Source organism: Lagenorhynchus albirostris, chromosome 11 (assembly GCF_949774975.1).
Source record: "Lagenorhynchus albirostris chromosome 11, mLagAlb1.1, whole genome shotgun sequence".
Lineage (NCBI taxonomy): Eukaryota > Metazoa > Chordata > Mammalia > Artiodactyla > Delphinidae > Lagenorhynchus > Lagenorhynchus albirostris.
In genome coordinates this window covers 101,061,600-101,080,562 of record NC_083105.1, presented here as the reverse complement: position 1 = coordinate 101,080,562, position 18,963 = coordinate 101,061,600, and the positions used below count along the sequence as shown (strand labels likewise).

At 52.0% G+C, this 18,963-nt stretch overlaps 1 protein-coding gene across 1 annotated transcript in view; it reads right to left on the bottom strand.

Annotated features, from left to right (window-relative positions):
• Positions 1–17,740, bottom strand: part of DDX11 (DEAD/H-box helicase 11) — a 31,483-nt gene extending 13,743 nt beyond the window's left edge. The window contains exons 1-9 of the mRNA XM_060164355.1: positions 17,614–17,740; positions 13,594–13,741; positions 9,970–10,209; positions 9,445–9,531; positions 8,992–9,140; positions 2,475–2,520; positions 1,610–1,717; positions 1,349–1,439; positions 763–971 (exon numbers count right to left, since the gene is read on the bottom strand). Coding sequence (XP_060020338.1) covers positions 763–971; positions 1,349–1,439; positions 1,610–1,717; positions 2,475–2,520; positions 8,992–9,140; positions 9,445–9,531; positions 9,970–10,209; positions 13,594–13,737 — 1,074 coding nt within the window. The 5' untranslated portion in view covers positions 13,738–13,741; positions 17,614–17,740. The remainder of the gene's footprint in view (positions 1–762; positions 972–1,348; positions 1,440–1,609; positions 1,718–2,474; positions 2,521–8,991; positions 9,141–9,444; positions 9,532–9,969; positions 10,210–13,593; positions 13,742–17,613) is intronic.
• Between the last annotated feature and the right edge of the window lie 1,223 nt (positions 17,741–18,963).

Genomic DNA, 18,963 nt, shown 5'->3' with positions numbered 1-18,963 from the left:
TTCAGTGGGCTACTATAAACAAAAACGACGTGCAAAGTGCCTTAAAAAGTCGAGATCGTAAGAGTTTCAGGATATCTCACTATATTGGCACCCAAGTGTGTCCAGACCCCAGGAGGGCTGAGACCACCGTGAGGCTGGGTGGGCTCCCCAGTTTCTCGGTGACCCTCACACCCAGTTCCGGGCAGCACACTGACAAGCGTCTAACTGCCAGGTGATGTTATTACTAACACAGTTCCCTGCATCTTTAAAAATCAATGGAAGTCTTCTCTTGATTATATGAAATTCTCCATAAACGATACATTATTTCCAAAAGTCATTCAAATTAAGGGAGTAGAAAGAAAACAGTTAAATCATACCACCAAATAACAATGATATCATTTTTGACTCCATACAGCAAGTCTAGGGAAGGGTCTCCACCTGTGCTGCAGGCAGGTGTGCGAGGTGGGACGACCACGCACCCAAAGGGCACCTGGAAAGACCTTTGCGTCCCGTAGCTCCCCACGGCGCTCTAGTTTCTGCCCTGGCGCTAATGCGCCATCCCCCAGGACGCCAACTGTCCCTGCAGCCCAGAGCCACCTAGGCACCTGGGGCCTCCTCCAACCCTATGTACCAGGAGAGAGTGGGTGACGTGTCCTCGGTGGGCGGTGTGTCGGGCAGACAACCACGGCCAGTGACACCCTCCTGAACCAAAAGAGGAGTGAGAACTCCCTCCTGGGCCCCGCTCAGAGCCGAGAGCCACCGCCCAGCCTCCGGGGTCTTCACCTGGGCTGCTGGAATGGCGAACCGGCTCCCGTAGTAGGGACAGGCCCGAGCCTCCTTCCCCAGGGCCACCAGCTGCTCGATGTCCTTCACCTCCAACAGCACCTCGTCCCGGAGGAGCTGCAGCTGCTTATGGCTGTAGAAGGGGCAGGTGGCCCGCGGCTCCAGCCTCCTCCTCCGCCCGGGCTTCTCCTCCTCGACGACGCTCTTCTCTGAGGGGCGCAGGCACAGGGGCAAAGGCAGAAGGAACCTCAGCTGAGGTTCTGACCGCGGGGCCAGAAGGGGTCTGTACCACGGGGCGGGGCCGCTAAACCCTTCCGGAACTGCTGCTTACTGACTCTTCGAAACATCCTGGCATTTTACCTCGTCTTCTCTAGAAGAGGCCTATGATATCGCCTCCTGGCCAGGGTACTGGACTAGATCCAGACTAAAAAGCAAAAAGACCTTTTTCCCCACGTGAGGCTCTTTAGGAAGGAAGCCCGGTCTGCTCTGCCCTCGGTCTGCTCTGCCCTCGTTCCCGCCGTTTCCCCCGTCCCACGGCTGCACACGGTCCCAGAGGCCCTCCCTACAGCCTCGGGGCGCTGGAGGCTACCGTGTTTGCTTCTCTGTAGCTCCACACAGCGGTCGTTGATGAGCTGCACAGAACCTAGCTTTCTCACATCTTCATTGACACAAAGATTCTACAAGACAGAGGAGAGGGTAAAGGACACGGGGCTGGCTAAGCGACACAGAGCAAGCCACCGGGCCTGCCCGCCTTCCAGGAGCAGGTCCTTCCTTCCAAGGAGCAGCAAGGCACAGGGGCCGGTCCCGCCCGCCCTGCTCGCCCGCCCGGCCCCCCGCCTGCACTCACCTGCCGAGAGCCCAGGGACACAAGCCGAGTGTCCTTGCCGAAGGGGCTCTTCCGCACCTCGTGCACGAACTGGGCCAGCTGCGAGTGCGTCCGACTGCAGTAGTAAATCTGCTCGGGGTAGCGGGGTTCAGGGCAGACTGTCAGCCCCAAACGTTCTTGGCACAGCAAGGAGGGCTGGGGCCTGAGAGGCCGAGGGAATGGAGAGGGCACCCGGGACACAGACCTAAGGAAGGCGACCGCCCCCGGGCAGACCTCTGCGAGCCCTCAGGCCAGGGCGTCCCCCTCCCCTGGGTCATGCTGGGCCCCTGCTCCTGCCCCTCTGGGAGGCTCGGTCATCTCAGGAAAGGGAGTTTCCCCTCAGTGGTGGCTCCTGACACAGGGAGGACTCCGAGAGTCCGAGGCGTAGGGGGAAGCGGGGTGGGCGGGTCCCCATGCACCTCCCAGGGCTTGGGGGGCGAAGCAGGAGGAGGCTGAGCTCACCTCTCTGTGCGCCCCTCCAAGATTTAGGAGAGCCGGGGAGGAAGAGAGGAAAAGGGGGGTGGGGGGGTTTCTAATGTCAACAGAGAAAACCCGAAGTCCCACACACACGAAGCCTGAGCAGCGTCAGAACCACACACAGCTCCCAGCACCCCAGGCAAATGCAAATTCAGACCAGAGGACAGGGGACGAGCCACTGAGAGCCAGGGGCAGAGCACCCGTCCCCCACCTCCTGCCACCCCCAGTGGAAAGGCTGCCCCTCGACGCCCTGGGGCGCAGGCGTCTCCCGGGGACCCAGCCCCCCTGCCAAGCACCTGGAGACTCGGGGGCTCCCACCTCCTCCCTGGACCCAGGTCAGTCACAGGAGACCCAGGACCCGGTGTCTCACCTTAGTTACATGTTCTTCCTCCAGGTCATCCTCATCCGCGTCTACTCTGAGAGAGGAAAAAACACACAGCACGGAAAAAGTCTTCTCGGACTTTTGTGTTTTGTTTTTATTCACCTGGAAATTCAATTTTTAAAGGCAGAAATGTGCATTGTCTAGGGCTCTCAGAGAGGAGTTATCAACAGGGTCGGCCTCCTGGTCAACAGAGGATTGTTCAGGCAGCTCTGTGTGAAAGGCCGGGATTTAAATCACATGCCACGTGGGGACAAAGTCGGCAGGACCCCACGAGGGGCTGCATGTAGGAGGGAGTGAAGAACATCTTGTGTTCAGAACCAGGTGGGTGTGTCCTCAGAGGCTGCTGTCCCCCGAACCCAGGGCGTCGGAAGCCAAGCTGCAGGACTGGCGGCCCTGGCCTGGACCCTAGTGAGTACTTTTTCCTTGAATATTCGCAAACTCCACTAAAGTTTTTTACCTCGTCCCCTGGGGAGGAGCAGAAGAGCAGGAAAGGCCACAGGGCACTGGCTGCTCCTGTCCCCCGCCAGAGAGAGATGGCGGACGCGTAGAGCAGTTGGCATCTCAGCCCTGGGCGGGATCACACGTGTTAGTTCTAATTCAGGCCCTGGAACCGGTGCCTCAGGGCAGGACTCTGAGCACCAACACGGAAAAGCCCAGGACCAAATGGTTTCACCGGTGAATTCTACCAAATAATTAAAGAAGGGCTTCCGTGGTGGCGCAGTGGTTGGGAGTCCGCCTGCCGATGCAGGGGACATGGGTTCATGCCCAGGTCCGGGAAGATCCTACGTGCCGCGGAGCGGCTGGGCCCGTGTGCCATGGCCGCTGAGCCTGCGCATCCGGAGCCTGTGCTCTGCAACGGGAGAGGCTACAGCAGTGAGAGGCTCACGTAACGCAAAAAAAAAAAACAAAAAAAAAATTAAAGAAATAATGCCAATCCTTCTCAAATGCTTCCAGAAAACCTAAGAGCAGGGAACATTCCCAAACTCATTTCATGAGGCCAGCGTTACTCTGATACCAAAGTCGATAAGGGTACCAGAAGAAAAGAAAACTACAGGACAGTATCCCTGCTGAATACAGATGCAAAAATTCTCAACCAAAGCACATCAAATTCAACAGCACGTTAAAAAGATCATATTTCACGATCAAGGAGGATCTATCCCTGGGACGCAAGGATGTTTCAACATAAGCAAATCAATAAATGTGATACATCACATTAATGAAATGAAAGACAGAAAATCGTATGATCATCTCAACAGATGCAGAAAAAGCATCTGACAAAATTCAACACCCTCTCATGATAAATATTCTCAACCAAAAAAAAAAAAAAAATATTCTCAACAAATTGAAGAGAAGGAACATACCTTAACACAATGAGGCCATGTGTGACAAGCCTGCAGCTAACATCGCGCTCAGTGGTAAAAGGCTGAATGCTTTTCCTCTAAGATCAGGGACAAGGGTGCCCATTCTTATCACTCATCCTCTACACAGTACTAAAGTCCTAGCCTGAGCAATCAGGCAAGAAAAAGAAATAAAATGCACCCAATTTGGAAAGGAAGAAGTAAAATTGTCTGTTTGAAGATAACATGATTTTATATGTAGAAAACCCTAAAGATTTGACCAAAAAACTGTTAGAACTAATAAACAAATTCAGTAAAGTTGTAGGATTCAAAAATCAACATACAAAAGTCAGTTGCATTTCTATAGACTAACAACAAACTATCTGAAAAAGAAATAAAGAAAACAATCTCATTTACAACGGCATTAAAAAAAATAAAATACTTAATAACTTCATCCAAGGAGCTGAAAAATCTGTATGCTGAAAACTACAAGATTTTGATAAAAGAAATTGATGAAGACACAAACAAATGGAAAGATAACCCGTTTATGAATCAGAAGAATTAATGCTACTAAAATGCCCATACTACCCAAATCCATCTATAGATTCAACTCAACCGCCACCAAGATTCCAATGGCATTTTTTTACAGAAATAGAGAAAACAACCCTAAAAATCATACAGAACCAGGAAAGATAGCCAAAGCAATCTTGAGAAAGAAGATCAAAGCTGGAGGTATCAACACTTCCTGATACCAAACTATATTACAAAACTATAGTAATCAAAACAGTACAGTACTGGCATAAAAGCAGACACATAGACCAACAGAACAGAATTGAGGGCCCAGAAATAAACCCCTGTGTATACAGTCAACTAATTTGAAAAGGGGGCCAAGAATACCCAATGGAGAAAAGACAGTCTCTTCAACAAATGGTGCTGGGAAAACTGGATATTCATATGAAAAAGAATGAAACTAGACACCTATCTTACACCACTCACAAATTAACTCAAAATTGATTAAAGACTTAAATGTAAGGAACCTGAAACCATAAAACTCCTAGAAGAAAACATAGGGGAAAAGCTCCTTGACATTGGTGTTGGCAATGATTTTTTGGGTACAACACCAAAAGTACAAGCAACAAAGCAAAAATAAATAAGTGGGACTACTTCAAACTAAAAAGTTTCTGAACAAAAGAAACCATTAACAAAATGAAAAGGCGACCTATGGAATGGGAGAAAATATTTGAAAACCATATAGCTGATAAGGGGTTAATATCCAAAATATGTAACGAACTCGTACAACTCAATAGCAAAAAAACCACAAAAAACAAAAAAAACACCAAAAGCCACACATAATCCAATTTCAAAATGGGCAGGGGAACTGAATAGGCATTTTTCCAAAGAAACATACAAAGAGCAAACAGGTATAGGTACATGAAAAGGTGCTCAACATCACTAATCATCAGGGAAATGCAAATCAAAACCACAGTGAGATATTACCTCACACTTGTTAGAATGGCTATGATCAGAGAGACGAGATAAATGCTAGTGAGGAGGTAGAGAAAAAGGGAAACCTTAGTGCACTGTTGGTGGGAATGTAAATCAGTATAGTCACTATGGAAAACAGTAAGGAGGCTCCTCAAAACATAAAAGCACCATCTGATCCAGCAATCCCACTTCTGGGTATTTATACAATGGAAATGAAGTCACCATCTCAAAGAGATACCTGAAACCTCACATTCACTGCAATGTTATTTACAAAACCAAGACATGGAAGCAACCTAAGTGTCCCTTGACAGATGAATGGGTAAAGAAAATACGGTGTGTTTTACATACACACAAAACGGAATATTATTCAGCCACTAAAAAAAGAAGGAAATCCCGCCCCTTGCAATAATATGTATGAATCTTGAGGGCATGCTAAGTGAACTGTGTCAGAGAAAGACAAATTCTGTACGATCTCATGTACGGAATCTAAAAACACCAAATTCATAGAAACAAAGTAGACTGGTGATTTGCTAGGGACTCGGAGGGGGAGGGTGGAGAAATGGGTGAAGGTGGTCAAAGGGTACAAACTTCATTATGAGATGTACAAATCCTGGGCATGCAATGCATGGTGACTATGGTTAATAATACTGTATTGTAAACCTGAAAGCTGCTAAGACAGCAGACCCCAAACGTTCTCACCACACAAAAGAATGTTAAGTATGTGAGGCGATGGACGTGTTAAACCTTACGGTGGTAATCATTTCACAACATATACATATACTGAATCATCACTTAGGCATATTACACGTCGAGTACAGGCAGGCCTCATTTTATTGCTCATTGCTTTACTGCTTTTTTTTTTTTTTACAAATTGAAAGTCTGTGGTGGCAACCCTGCATCAAGCACGTCTATCGGTGCCCTTTTTCCAACAGCATTTGCTCACTTCGTGTCTCTGTGGCACATTTTGGTAATTCTCGCAATATTTCAAACTTTCATTATTATTATATTTGTTATGGTGATCTGTGATCAGTGACCCTTGACGCCACTATTGTAACTGTCTTGGGTGCCCCGAACCACGCCCATGCAAGATGACAAACATAACTGTTAAATGTTGTGTGTGTTCTGACTGCTCCACTGACCAGCCATTCCCCCATCTCTCCCCCTCTCCTTGGCTCTCCTCATTCCCTGAGACACAGTCTTGAAATTGGGTCAGTTAATAACCCTACAATGGCCTCTAAGTGTTCAAGTGATAGGAAGGGTCACATGTCTCTCACTTTAAATCAAAAGCTAGAAATGGGGCTTCCCTGGTGGCGCATTGGTTGAGAGTCCGCCTGCCGATGCAGGGGACACGGGTTCGTGCCCCGGTCCGGGAGGATCCCACAGGCCGCGGAACGGCTGGGCCCGTGGGCCATGGCCGCTGGGCCTGCGCGTCCGGAGCCTCTGCTCCGCGGCGGGAGAGGCCACAAAAAAAAAAGCTAGAAATGAATTAAGCTTAGTGAGGAAGGCATATTGAAAGCTGACAGGCCAAAAGCTTGGCTTCTTACGCCAAAGAGTTAGCCAAGCTGTGAGTGCAAAGGAAAAGTTCTTGAAGGAAATTAAAAGCGCTGCCCCAGTGAACACAGGAATAATAAGTAAAACGGTGTTATTGCTGATATGGAGAAAGTCTGAGTGGTCTGGATAGAAGATCAAACCAGCCACAACATCCCTGTAATCAAAGCCTAATCCAGAGAAAGGCCCTAACGCTCTTTACTTCTATGAAGCTGAGAGGTGAGGGAGCTGCAGAAGAAAAGTCTGAAGCTGGCAGAGGGTGACTCGTGAGGTTTCAGGAGAGAAGCCGCCCGCACAACATTGAAGTGCAGAGTGAAGCAGCGAGTGCTGAGGGAGAAGCTGCAGCAAGTTACCCGGAAGATGCGGCTAAAGTGGCTACACCCAACAACGGATTTTCAGTGGAGACGAAACGGCCTCATATTGGAAGAAGATGCCACCTATGACTTTCATAGAGAGGAGAAGTCAGTGCCTGGCTTTCAAAACTTCAAAGGACAGGCTGACTCTCTCGCTGGGGTTAATGCAGCTGGTGACTTTAAGGTGAAGCCAATGCTCATTTACTGTCCGAAAATCCTAGAGCCCTGAAGAATTATGCTAAATCTGCCCCGCCTGTGCTCTGCAAATGAAACAGCGAAGCCTGGATAATAGCACATCTGCTTATGACACAGTTTACGGAATATTTTAAGCCCACTGTTGAGACCTACTGCTCTGGAAAAAAAGGTTGCTTTCCAAATATTAATACTCACTGATGACGCGCCTGGTCACCCAAGAGCTCTGATGGAGACGGACAGTGAGACGAACGCTGGTCTCATGCCTGCTAACACAACATCCACTCTGCAGCCCACGGTTCAAGGAGTAGCTTTGACTTTCAAGTCTTATTATTTCAGATATACATTTGTAAGGCTTTAGCTACAGATGGACCTGGGCAAAGTCAACTGAAAACCTTCTGGAAAGGATTCACCATTCTAGATGTTATTAAGAACATGTGTGATTCACAGGAAGAGGTCAAAATATCAACAAGAACACGAGTTTGGAAGAAACTGATTCCAGCCCTCATGGATGACTTTGAGGGGTTCAAGACTTCAGTGGAGGAAGTCACTGCAGATGTGGTGAAAAGAGCAAGAGAACTAGAATTAGAAGTGGAGACTGCAGATGGGACTGAACTGCTGCAAGCCCATGACGAACTTTAATGAGCAGTTGCGTCTTATGGATGAAAAGAAAGCGGTTTCTTGAGATGGAATCTAATCCTGGTCAGGATGCTGTGAAGACTCTTGAAATGGCAACAAAGGATTTAGAAAGTTACATAAACTTAGTTGGCAAAGCAGCAGCAGGGTGTGAGAGGACTGACTCCAATTTTGAAAGAAACTCTACTGTAGGTAAAATGCAAACAGCATCGCTGCTACAGAGAAACTGTTTGTGAGAGGGGGAGTCAATCGATGGGGCAAACATCACTGTCGCCGTATTTCAAGAACCTGCCGTGGCCCCCCCAGCCCTCAGCAACCATCACCCTCATCAGTCAGCTGCCACCAACACTGAGGCAGGACGCGCCACGCCGACAGCAGAGGCTCAAAGGGCATTTGTGAAATTAAAGCACGAATGACGGGGAGGATTTCACGGGGATGGCGCGGCCTAGAAATGGCCCAGGTGTTACCTTCAGCGTTTCTAGTTCACCCAGGAAGTTACAGCTCACAAACTAGAAACCTATGAACCTAGACCAAGCCAAGCCTTAGGTGAAAAGAAAAACACGGGCTGAGGACACCTCGAGGGCTTCATCACAAGCTCACACGGCCCAGTTTGGTATTAAGAGCCTGAGACTTAGAGCCGGGCCAGCGGAGGTTCAGGTCGCCGGCTGGGGGCCTCGGCCAAGGCACAGCATCCTGCTGGGCTCGGTGTCCTGGGTGCAGAGTGGAGACAAGAATACCACAGAGGGTACGGAGGTGACACCTGCCTGAGCTGGCAGAGAAAGGGCCCCTGTCGTCATCCTTTGTGCCCTGAGGAGGGGCTTCGCCGGGGGAAGAGGGCAGGCAGCCGGGTTTCCGCCCCGTCGGTGCCCCACGAGTGACCAAGAAGCCGGGCCCGAGAGGAAGGAGCCCCGCGCAGCCACCCCAGGGCAGGGGGTGCAGGGGACGCGCTCTCACCCGCTGGCTGAGCCTTTCTCCTCGTCACTCTCGTACTCAGCGAGGACCAGCTCGTCCTCCCCCCAGGCCAGCTGCTCGGGCCCCGTGCCCGCTGCCAGCATCTCCCTGCTCAGGCGGAGGAGACGCTCAGTTTCTTCATCTTCCTGTCTCTGCGGAGGAGCGTGGCCAGTGGGGAAAGAGAAAGAAACCTCAGTGCCAGAGCCCCACCCCCTGGCGAGGCAGCCTCTGGGGGCCAGGCCAAGGGCAGCGACACACACGCCATCGACACGGGCCTCACCCGACGGGTGTCAAGGCCCCAGGATGAGTCCCTCAGCACAGGCTGCCCTGCTACCGGGCGAGGAGCACGTAGCCAGAGGGCACCGGGAGGGGCTGAGGTCCCGGCGCTCGCCCGCATCAGCTGCACCGTGAGGCCCCATGCGGGGGGACGCCACCCTGACAGGGGCCGCCACTCACCATGCGCTTGGCTGCGAACTTGAGCGACGCGTTGTGACGGATCTGCCGGAGGCGCTCCTCTCGCTTCTTCCTCCTGACCTGCCCCTCCTAGAGGGGAGGGAGCCAGAAAGGAGACCCCTGCAGGAAGCCCCAGCCTCCCACGGCCCCCGCGCACCTCCCTGCCCTGCCAGCCTCCTGTCGGCCAAGCTGTCGAGCTCACTGCTGCGGGAAGTGCGCGCCTCCCTCCCGAAGCCCCACGCTCTCCATCCAGTGCAGCCCGTAAGCGAGTCTGCAGCCAGGGAAGCCTGTGGCCAATGGCAATGGTGCGGTTCCTTTCCTGGGAAAGAACGGGAACCGCCAACCTAGGGAAGGCCTGGTGACATCGGCTTCCTACTGACAGCGAGGGTGCAGCACCCTCCACCAGGGCGGTGGCCGGGGGGCTGAGGGGCACCGTGAGGACACGAGCTGTCCTGCTTCGGGATCCACTCGAAATCCTCCCGGAGGCCCCGCTTCCGGATCACCCCACCTCTCGTAACCCGATCTCACCTTTAGTCGGTCCACCAGGTCCCTTTCTTCTTTCTTCTGCACAAACTGAGTGACCCAGTCGGGCTCTCCAGCGGCCCCCGGGCTCTGCTGGCAGGAGGGTGGGGGACACGGGGCCTGGCCCTTCCCATCGTTTAAGGGGTCGGCTCCGGCCTCAAGGAGACGCTCCTCCTCTTCCTGTTTCTTCTGTTCAAAGTCGCGGAGCCAGGAGAGGGCCCCACAAATGAGACTTAAGGATTTTCCCTACGGGAAGAAAAACGTGCTCAGAAATAGAGGATGAGAAAAGGAGCTTCCCTAATGACCTTTCCCGTTTTGTTTTTTTAAAGCTTTTTTAAAAATGTATTTTATTTTATTTATTTTTGGCTGTGTTGGGTCTTTGTTGCTGTGCGCGGGTTTTCTCTAGTTGTGGCGAGCAGGGGCTACTCTTCGTTGCGGTGCGCGGGCTTCTCATTGCGGTGGCTTCTCTTGTTGCGGAGCACTGGCTCTAGGCGCGCGGGCTTCAGTAGTTGTGGCACGCGGGCTCAGTAGTTGTGGCTCACTGGCTCTAGAGCGCAGGCTCAGTAGTTACGGCGCACGGGCTTAGTTGCTCCGCGGCATGTGGAATCCTCCCAGACCAGGGCTCGAACCTGTGTCCCCTGCCTTGGCAGACGGATTCTTAACCACTGCACCACCAGGGAAGCCCACCTTTCCCGTTTTAATAAAGCCTTCGAGGGAGGTCTGACTTTAAATATCAGAGGGTGCTCTAAGACCAGCCTCGGAAAGGAAGGAAAAAGAAGGGGACTGGCAAGAGAACGGCTGGGGGAGAAAAATAGGAAAAAGGGAGAAATAAAAGTGAAATTCTTTACTTATACGGCTCACTGGTCCTCAGAGAATGAAAGCGGCTTATCAAGTTGTATATAAGTACTGCAGGTCATCATAATCAGAAGAATGGGAGAAACTGAATCAACAGCCCAGAAAATAAAGCCAAAACAACGCACAGCCTGGAATCCCGGATACGACTTGCTGGCGGGGAGTTGCAGCCAACGTGCGGACAGGAGGTGACCAGCCCCATGAGTCCCAGTGTCAGGAAACGTTAAAGCAAGCCAACTGCTCTGCGGAGCACAACTGTTGGTTTAAAGACCAGAATTCTCCCCATAGGTCCTTGATATGGGGTGAATTGTTGTCCCCCCAAATTCACATGTTCAAGTCCTAACCCCCAGTGTCTCAGAATGGGACCCTACTTGAAAATAGGGTCATAGCAGATATACTGAGTTAAGAGGAGGGTGGCCCTGACCCAGTAAGACCGGTACCCTTGTGAAAAGGGGAAATGTGGACACAAAGGCAAGGAAGGCAGACGATGGGAAGAGCCGTGGAGAAGCCCGCCGTCCACACGTGGAGGAGGGGGCCTGGACAGCCCTGCTGACACCTCATTCGGGACCTCCGGCCTCCAGACTGTGAGACGATAAATTCCCGCCATTGTGCCCACTCCATCTGTGGTGTTTTGTGATGGCAGCCCGGGCAGACGAAGGTAATAATTTTATGATGAAGTGTGATACTGAGAGATCACTGGATGCTGTGAGCGCAACAGGCATAAGTACCTTAAAAACTACACAAACCTTTAAAAGACAACTATCGACTCTTAAAAAAGGGACAAAAGATTATTCAAGAAAAAAAAGAGACTAAAAATATGTAACCACACCAGGGAGGAAGCTCACCTTATCTACCACAAGAAGGTCCCAACGACTAAGATCAATAAGGCGAGAAACAGCGGCATAAGCTTGTAATTTCAACATATTCTATCCAAGTGTATTTCTTTTATTCTTTTATTTTTTTTTTTGCAGTACGTGGGCCTCTCACTGTTGTGGCCTCTCCCATTGCGGAGCACAGGCTCCGGACGTGCAGGCTCAGTGGCCATGGCTCACGGGCCCAGCCGCTCCACGGCATGTGGGATCTTCCCGGACCGGGGCACGAACCCGTGTCCCCTGCATCGGCAGGCGGACCCTCAACCACTGTGCCACCAGGGAAGCCCCCAAGTATTTCTTAAGAAACAGTTAAAAGACTTAAAAGCACCTGCCCAAGGAACAACATTTGATAAATGTGACTTTTTAAATGATAGGCACTGTTCTTTGATTCAGTGTTTCACGTGACTTTAAAGAGAGGAAGACGAGATGCTTAACAATGTCAGATGTGGCAGGTGGTCGGATGGGGACCTGAGCTCCTCAGATCTAATTACAGGAAGTTGCTCCTGACCCTAACCAGTCTTTCGGTGGGGGGGTCAGGAGGGCAGACGTCCCATGCACTGGGCTTATTTATTTATTTTTGGCTGCACTGCACAGCACGCGGGATCTTAGTTCCCCAAGCAGAGATTGAACCCACAGCCCGTGCAGTGCAAGCGCAGAGTGGACCACCAGTGAAGTCCCCACGTGCACTGGGTGTAAATGGAAGGTCGGATGCTGGTAGAAAGATGCTACTTAAAAAACCCCTCGGGCTTCCCTGGTGGCGCAATGGTTAAGAATTCGTCTGCCAAGGCAGGGGACACGGGTTCGAGCCCTGGTCCGGGAAGATCCCACATGCTGTGGAGCAACTAAGCCCGTGCGCCACAACTACTGAGCCTGCGCTCTTGAGCCTGTGAGCCACAACTACTGAATCCCACGCGCCTAGAGCCCGTGCTCCACAACAAGAGAAGCCACCGCAAGAGGAAGCCTGCGCACCACAACGAAGAGTAGCCCCCGCTCGCCACAACTAGAGAAAAGCCCGCGTGCAGCAACAAAGACCCAACGCAACCATAAAAACCAAAAATACAAAAAACCCTCACTCTGCACAGTATCTTCATGACCCATGTTGTGTGAACTGGCGGAACGGAGCCTCTCCCACTCGCTGTATCTGAAGGAACAAAACGGAACAAGAGAGCGGCCCATCCGCCCTCTTCCTGCCCCAGCAGATCATGTCATCCCAGGAGAGAGTGACACACTCCCGTCAGTGGATGAGAAGGAATAAGTCACTTTCCTTCGTTGATTCATTACACACACACAGCTTAAGAGCCCTGAGGCCGCCCGTGCCAAGCTCCCCGCAGATGACGGGGACACAGAGGAGAGGACCTCGAGGTCCTTGTCCTCCAGGAGGTCACAGCAGCACCCACACAGGCAGCTAGCTCTCACGCGACACTTGCTCTAGAAGGTAATAAAGGGCAAGAGAGAAGTGGGAACCTAACAGTCCTCCGCGGCCAACCTCTAACAAACCCCCTCCTCCCAGGCCAGGAAGGAAAACTGAGGGGCTCTGGACTGGACCCCTCCGGCCCTCAGTAACCCAGTTCCTGGAGAGTAAACCAATATGTCGGATCTGTGGATAAGCCAGAGTAATTTCCACGTTTCTCAGCATCAAAGCAGTCATGCGCCCAGAAAAATCCGGAAGGTTTCAGTGCTACGGTCGTGGTTTCCATGGCCATTAAAATTCTCATTTGCCTTTAGCCTAATTTTTCTCAGACCCCGGGCCTGTGTTTAACGGCTTAATAGACAGAAACGGCCACTACTCAGAAAGAATGACTTCGCTCAACCTCAAACCATGACTCTCTGCACATGCAGACAAGCACGCTGGCTCTGACCTGTCATCAGAGTCTCCCTAGACCCTCTTCAGGCCCCAAATACTTACGGTGCCGGTTGGACTCTCAAATATCCCAATCTTGCCAGCCTCCAACACCTGGTACAGCGCTGCCATGAAGTCTTTCTGGATGGCATAGGGTGTGAAGGGAAAAGGGAAGTGGACGCCACCAGCCTCTTCCGTTTTGTCAGCCATGGTCCTGGGGGGTAAAAAGAAAATCTAGTAGCTCTCTGATGGGCCAGACAGTACTGGCCCGAGATCCTGAACGGTTCCTAGGAGGGGCCTCAACACTAGTCATGGACTTCCTCCCCAGGAGGGACATGTTCTGCAAGCAGAGGCTATGCTCCTTCCCTCACGTGCCTCCCCATGAGGCCTGGCCACGGAACGTTCATCACAACGGGATACAGGGGGACGCAGCCCAGGAAGCCCTGCCGGAAACCCCTGCCGTTCCGCCCGCGTGCACACCTTTCTAAGGGCCTGGAAATTTCTTTTGGAGAGCCCGTAATTACTTCTGCAGTCATTAATTTCTCTTCTGCCACATCTCCCAGCCATGTCTCCCAACATCGCAGGACAAAACTGCTTCTCCTGCCCCTGCTGTGAAGACCTAAGAGGTCGTGACCCACAGGCGGAGAAACCGAGCACAGCTTTTCTGCATGTCACACACCCATCCCTACCCAACAGGCATCCTCCGTTTGCATCTAATTCATCCCAGCCGCCACTTCCAGTACAAACCAGAGCCGCCCCCTAAGAGCCTTCCCTGGGGCCCCAGCCTGGAGGGCCCTCTGCAGGCGGCTGAGCCCTGGCTGGAAGGGCTTCCCAGAACTGAGGCCTCGGCACTTGTCTGCCCCTGCAGGCCCAGGTCTAAGAAAAACATCTCTGCTCCACACTTACTCCACGTTTTCCCTCCTCTTCTGACCCTGATCTCTCTGAGACAGCTTTGACACACCCCTTCTTCCTTTAGTCACCATTTTCCATCCGGGCCCCACTCTGTCTTTGGAAGTCACTGCTCTGAGCTATTTAAGCAGGCCCAGCTCACCTCACTACAAATATGAATAAATCTAAATCCCATTTATGCCTTTGCTACATAACTGGCCTCAGGAAGACCAGTGACCACGTCAATTCATGTATCAGAGAAGGGAGTTGCGTGATGTTCTTCCAGTTAAGAGTTTAGGGGCAGTTAAAACGAGGACCGAGGTGGAGGGATGACGATAAGAAGGATGACTTAAAACCAGGACAATTCAATCCAAGAGGGAAGTGTGTAATCAGAAACCCAGTAAAACGTGAAGGGAAAGGAGAACGGCCCTAACTCTGAGCACCTGCCCTGTGTTAAACGCTCTGCAGGCCCTTCCACTTCTGGTGTCTCGTTTAATCTGTACAACGCTGTAAGCAGATGGTCTTTGGATCCTGACGCTTACAGAAATTAAGTAACTCTTCAAAGACTCAGCTCAGAAAGGAAACCCAGGGATCCAAACCCAGGTCCACATGGCTCTGTTTGAGTCCAACTCACGTGTCTGCAAAAGAGAACTAGCATAAATAAAAGGGAGATTTACTGAAAAGATACATATTGAGAGACTGAGAATACAGACCACCTGGAAAAACCAAGAGCAGAAGCCACGGACGGGGTGGGACTCCCTGCAGACTAGAACTGCAAAGTGGTTCAGGTTTCAAGATGGATCCAGGAAGCCCACCAATGGTAAACACCCGCGGATGCCCCGCGGACTCCCATTCTCCTGCTCCGTCGTCACGGGCCAGGTGGAGCCTGCCCGGCTTCCTCTGCTCGCCTGGCAGCTTCTGCTTTACCCCAAAGTCAGCCTGCACGCCACCTCTGCCTGCAGCCCCCTCGACCTCTGGCTTCAGCTCCCACTGCCAAGGGAAGTCTTTTCTTGTTTCGTAGTTCTAAATCCCAAGAGAAAAATCTGACCCGTCCCTCCTCTCCTTGTAAGACAGATCACTGGGCAGCCTAGAGACGGCTGGGTGAGGACCCCACCCTGACCCAATCAGCCTGGGCCTCACACCTGCCGTCCCCGCCTGCTTGGAGTCCTCAACGTTTAGGACTCAGCTCAGCTCCTCAGAGAGGCCTCTCCCTGTATGTGGCACCCTCCAGTGGTCAAATACCCCCTCCAAACACACACAGACACACAGAGACACACAGAGACACACACACACACACACAGACACACACACACACACACACACACACACCACTCGGCTGAAGTCACTTTTTTATCTCATTGATCTGAAGTACTCTTTCTTTTGTTCATAGGTCTTAGCGCTATGCGAACTTATTTACCGTCCTCCCCCACTAGAATATGAATAGCATAAAAGGAGGAGCCTTGTCCGTCTTGTTCTTCCCCCAGCATTCAGAACAGGTGCTTCGGCACTCAGCAGGCATTCAGGAACAATTTGATGAATGAATGGCCAGCTTGAGGTGGGAGCCGTGGGGCGGGTTTCTGCTCCTCAGAGGGGTGGGGAGAAGAAGTCTATGACTTAAATATTTAGGCCGAGGGCCAGTTCTTTAATGGTTTCAAACTGCTTCCATATAACCTCACAACCCTATGTGGCCAGGATTTTTATTAGCTCTATTTTACAGCTGAAATAACTGAACCTCAGAAAGGTTAAGTGACTTGCCCACAGTCACTCAGCAAGGGCTTGAATCCAAGATTTGAAAGCACATCTGCCTCCAAGCTGTAGATTTCTGATCTTCCTCCCACCAGGGTAAGTAGGGTGGAAAGACTCAGTTACCAAACTTTAGAATGACAACACGAAACAATACAGAACAAAAGTAATTATTATTCCACTTCTCCGTGGGTGGTAATTACGGATCTCATTATTCCAGGAGCAGCACAAGCTAAACCGTAAGTTAAAAGAAGGATTTAGCTAAATCCATGAATAATGGATATACTAAGTGCTATTAAGGATGTTTGGTGGAACTTTTCCCGACCTCCTCAGGCTGGCTGCGTGGACACGAGCTCCCACCCAAGTTCTCCCTAGAACTCCCCACCAATGCGAAGGCAAATCTCATGCTCATTAAATGGGCTAAGATACGTGAGAGCATCTCAGGGGCACGTTAGTCCTGAAAGTGCTCATTTTCTTCAGTCTTCGACGATCATTTATTTGCCTGGGTACAAACTATTGCTACAGTCTGAATCGTGTCCCCCCCCCCGCCCCGCCTCCAAATTCATGCGTTAAAGCCCTAACCCCCAATGTGAGGCTGTATCTGCAGAGAGAGCTTTTAGGGAGTAATTAACATGAAATGAAGGAGGTAATCAGGGTTAAATGAAGTCCTAAGAGTGGGGTCCTAAACTCTTATAAGGACTGTGGCCTTGAATTCCCAGCCTCTAGACCTGGGAGAGATAAGTTTCTATTGTTTAAGCCACCCAGTATATGGCGTTTTGTTATGGCAGCCTGAGCCGATGAGACATCCATGTCCAGGTACCATCCTACTGTCCCCCTCCTAAAGTGCTTTAACGTCACACACCTGGGAGACGACCCGGCTCCAGCGCACCTGCTGGGAATCCGGAGCTGGCCCCAACCCCATATTCGCATCTTGCTTCTGTCCCCCTCCCAGCTCCGCCCGCAGAGCTCTCACACTGGGCTAACATTTCTCTCCACTTTTCTCGGCACTGCCTCCCACACGCTGGTCCATTCCAGCCATCGCACTCCTCCTGCTCCACCTTGGTCCCCCGGGCGGCAGGAGGGCTCTGGGGTCAGACTGCCCAATGTGGGATCCCGGCTGTATCCGTGCTAAAGTCCACATCCCTGAGCCTGTTTCCTCACCTGCGGGGGACAGGTAACGGCACATTCGGTAGCGCTGCAGGGACCAGCAGGCACTACAACGTAAGGAACTCACGCTTCGCACGGCCGGCGGATCCGCCCCGCGGCCGGCGGCTCACGGCCAGGTCCCGCCCCGCGGCCTCCCCAGCCCTTGGATTGGTGTCTGGCCTGTCAATCACATGTCAAGCCCGCCCCAGCTCGGGGACGTTTTCCCGCCACCGGCCGGCCCGCCCCCTTGCATTTCTCCCGGAGCCTGCCCTTTCTCCTTTTGCTCCGCGTCCTCGGCACCGCGCTCACCTTCCTCGGCGGGAGGGCTGCTCCGCCGAAACCCGGCCGGCGAGGAGTCCGAGCGGACGCCACTGAACCTGAAACCCCGGCTCGCCGGTGTCGGCGTCCCCCACGGAAGCCCGTCGCGATGCACGCCCCGCGCCAGTGCGCGTGCGCACTCCGGGGCTCGGCGGGGGCCGGTTGCCTGTTGTGCCACTGCGCTTGCGCGGCGGGCTCGTCCAGGACTCGGTCTGCGTTACCCGGAAGACCGACCTGCGTTGCACAGCCCATTTCGCTGCGCGTGCGCACTCCGTGTCTTGCTGGGGCTGGACCTCCCCTTTTTGCGTCACTGCGCTTTCGCGGCTGGCTCGCGGGAGGGAGGGGCCGTCGGAGGCTGTGGTCGCGACAGCGTGTTCTTCCTACCCGTGCCGCGCGCCAGCTGTGGAATGTTCGCGCCTCCGCTAGCTGGCGCCCATAATCCTCGGAGCTCAGCAGTCGCTTGACTTCAGTTGGCCGTGTTTATCAAACACCTGAGGGGCCAGGTGCTGTAGCTGATTCAGGAAGCCTGTATTCTGGTCCTGAAACTGAGCCCCTGTAAAACCAGTTTCCTCTGCTCAGTTTATGATTAACCTCTGTCCAAAACTTTATTCCCTTTCTTATTCCGTGCCTGTTCCCCTCAGGATTGAGAAGTATCAACAAAAAGAAAAATGGGGGAATTGGAACTGAGCAGGGCCCTCCCGCCCAAAAGCCCCCCTATGTCCTCCGTTTCTTGTTCGTAGAAAAAGACTTTAGGGGCTTCCCTGGTGGCGCAGTGGTCAAGAATCTGCCTGCCAATGCAGGGGACATGGGTTCGAGCCCTGGTCCGGGAAGATCCCACATGCCTTGGAGCAACTAAGCTCCTGCACCGCAACTACTGAGCCTGCGCTCTAGAGCCCGCGAGCCACAACTACTGAGCCCGTGTGCCGAGAGCCTGTGCTCCACAACGAAAAGCCACCGCAATGAGAAGCCCGCGCACCGCAACAAAGAGTAGCCCCCGCTCCCCGCAACTAGAGAAAGCCCGCGCACAGCAACGAAGACCCAACGCAGCCAAAAATAAATAAATAAATTTTTAAAAAGAAATTAGAATCTCTTTAAAAAAAAAGAAAAAGACTTTAGCTTCCGACGGTTCCCTAAGTTCCAAGGGACAGCACAGGTAGTTACTAATGAGGGAAATGAGGCAATGCAGAAACAAAGGAAAGCAGTTAACCAAGAGAAGTAACAACAATAGTTCAGGGATAAACTCTTATGTATATGCCTCCTCAAGGCATATACCTAACAATCTGACACTTATCTTTGAGTTTTTCTGCAGAAACTAAGACACCTCCCCCAGGTGGAGGATGG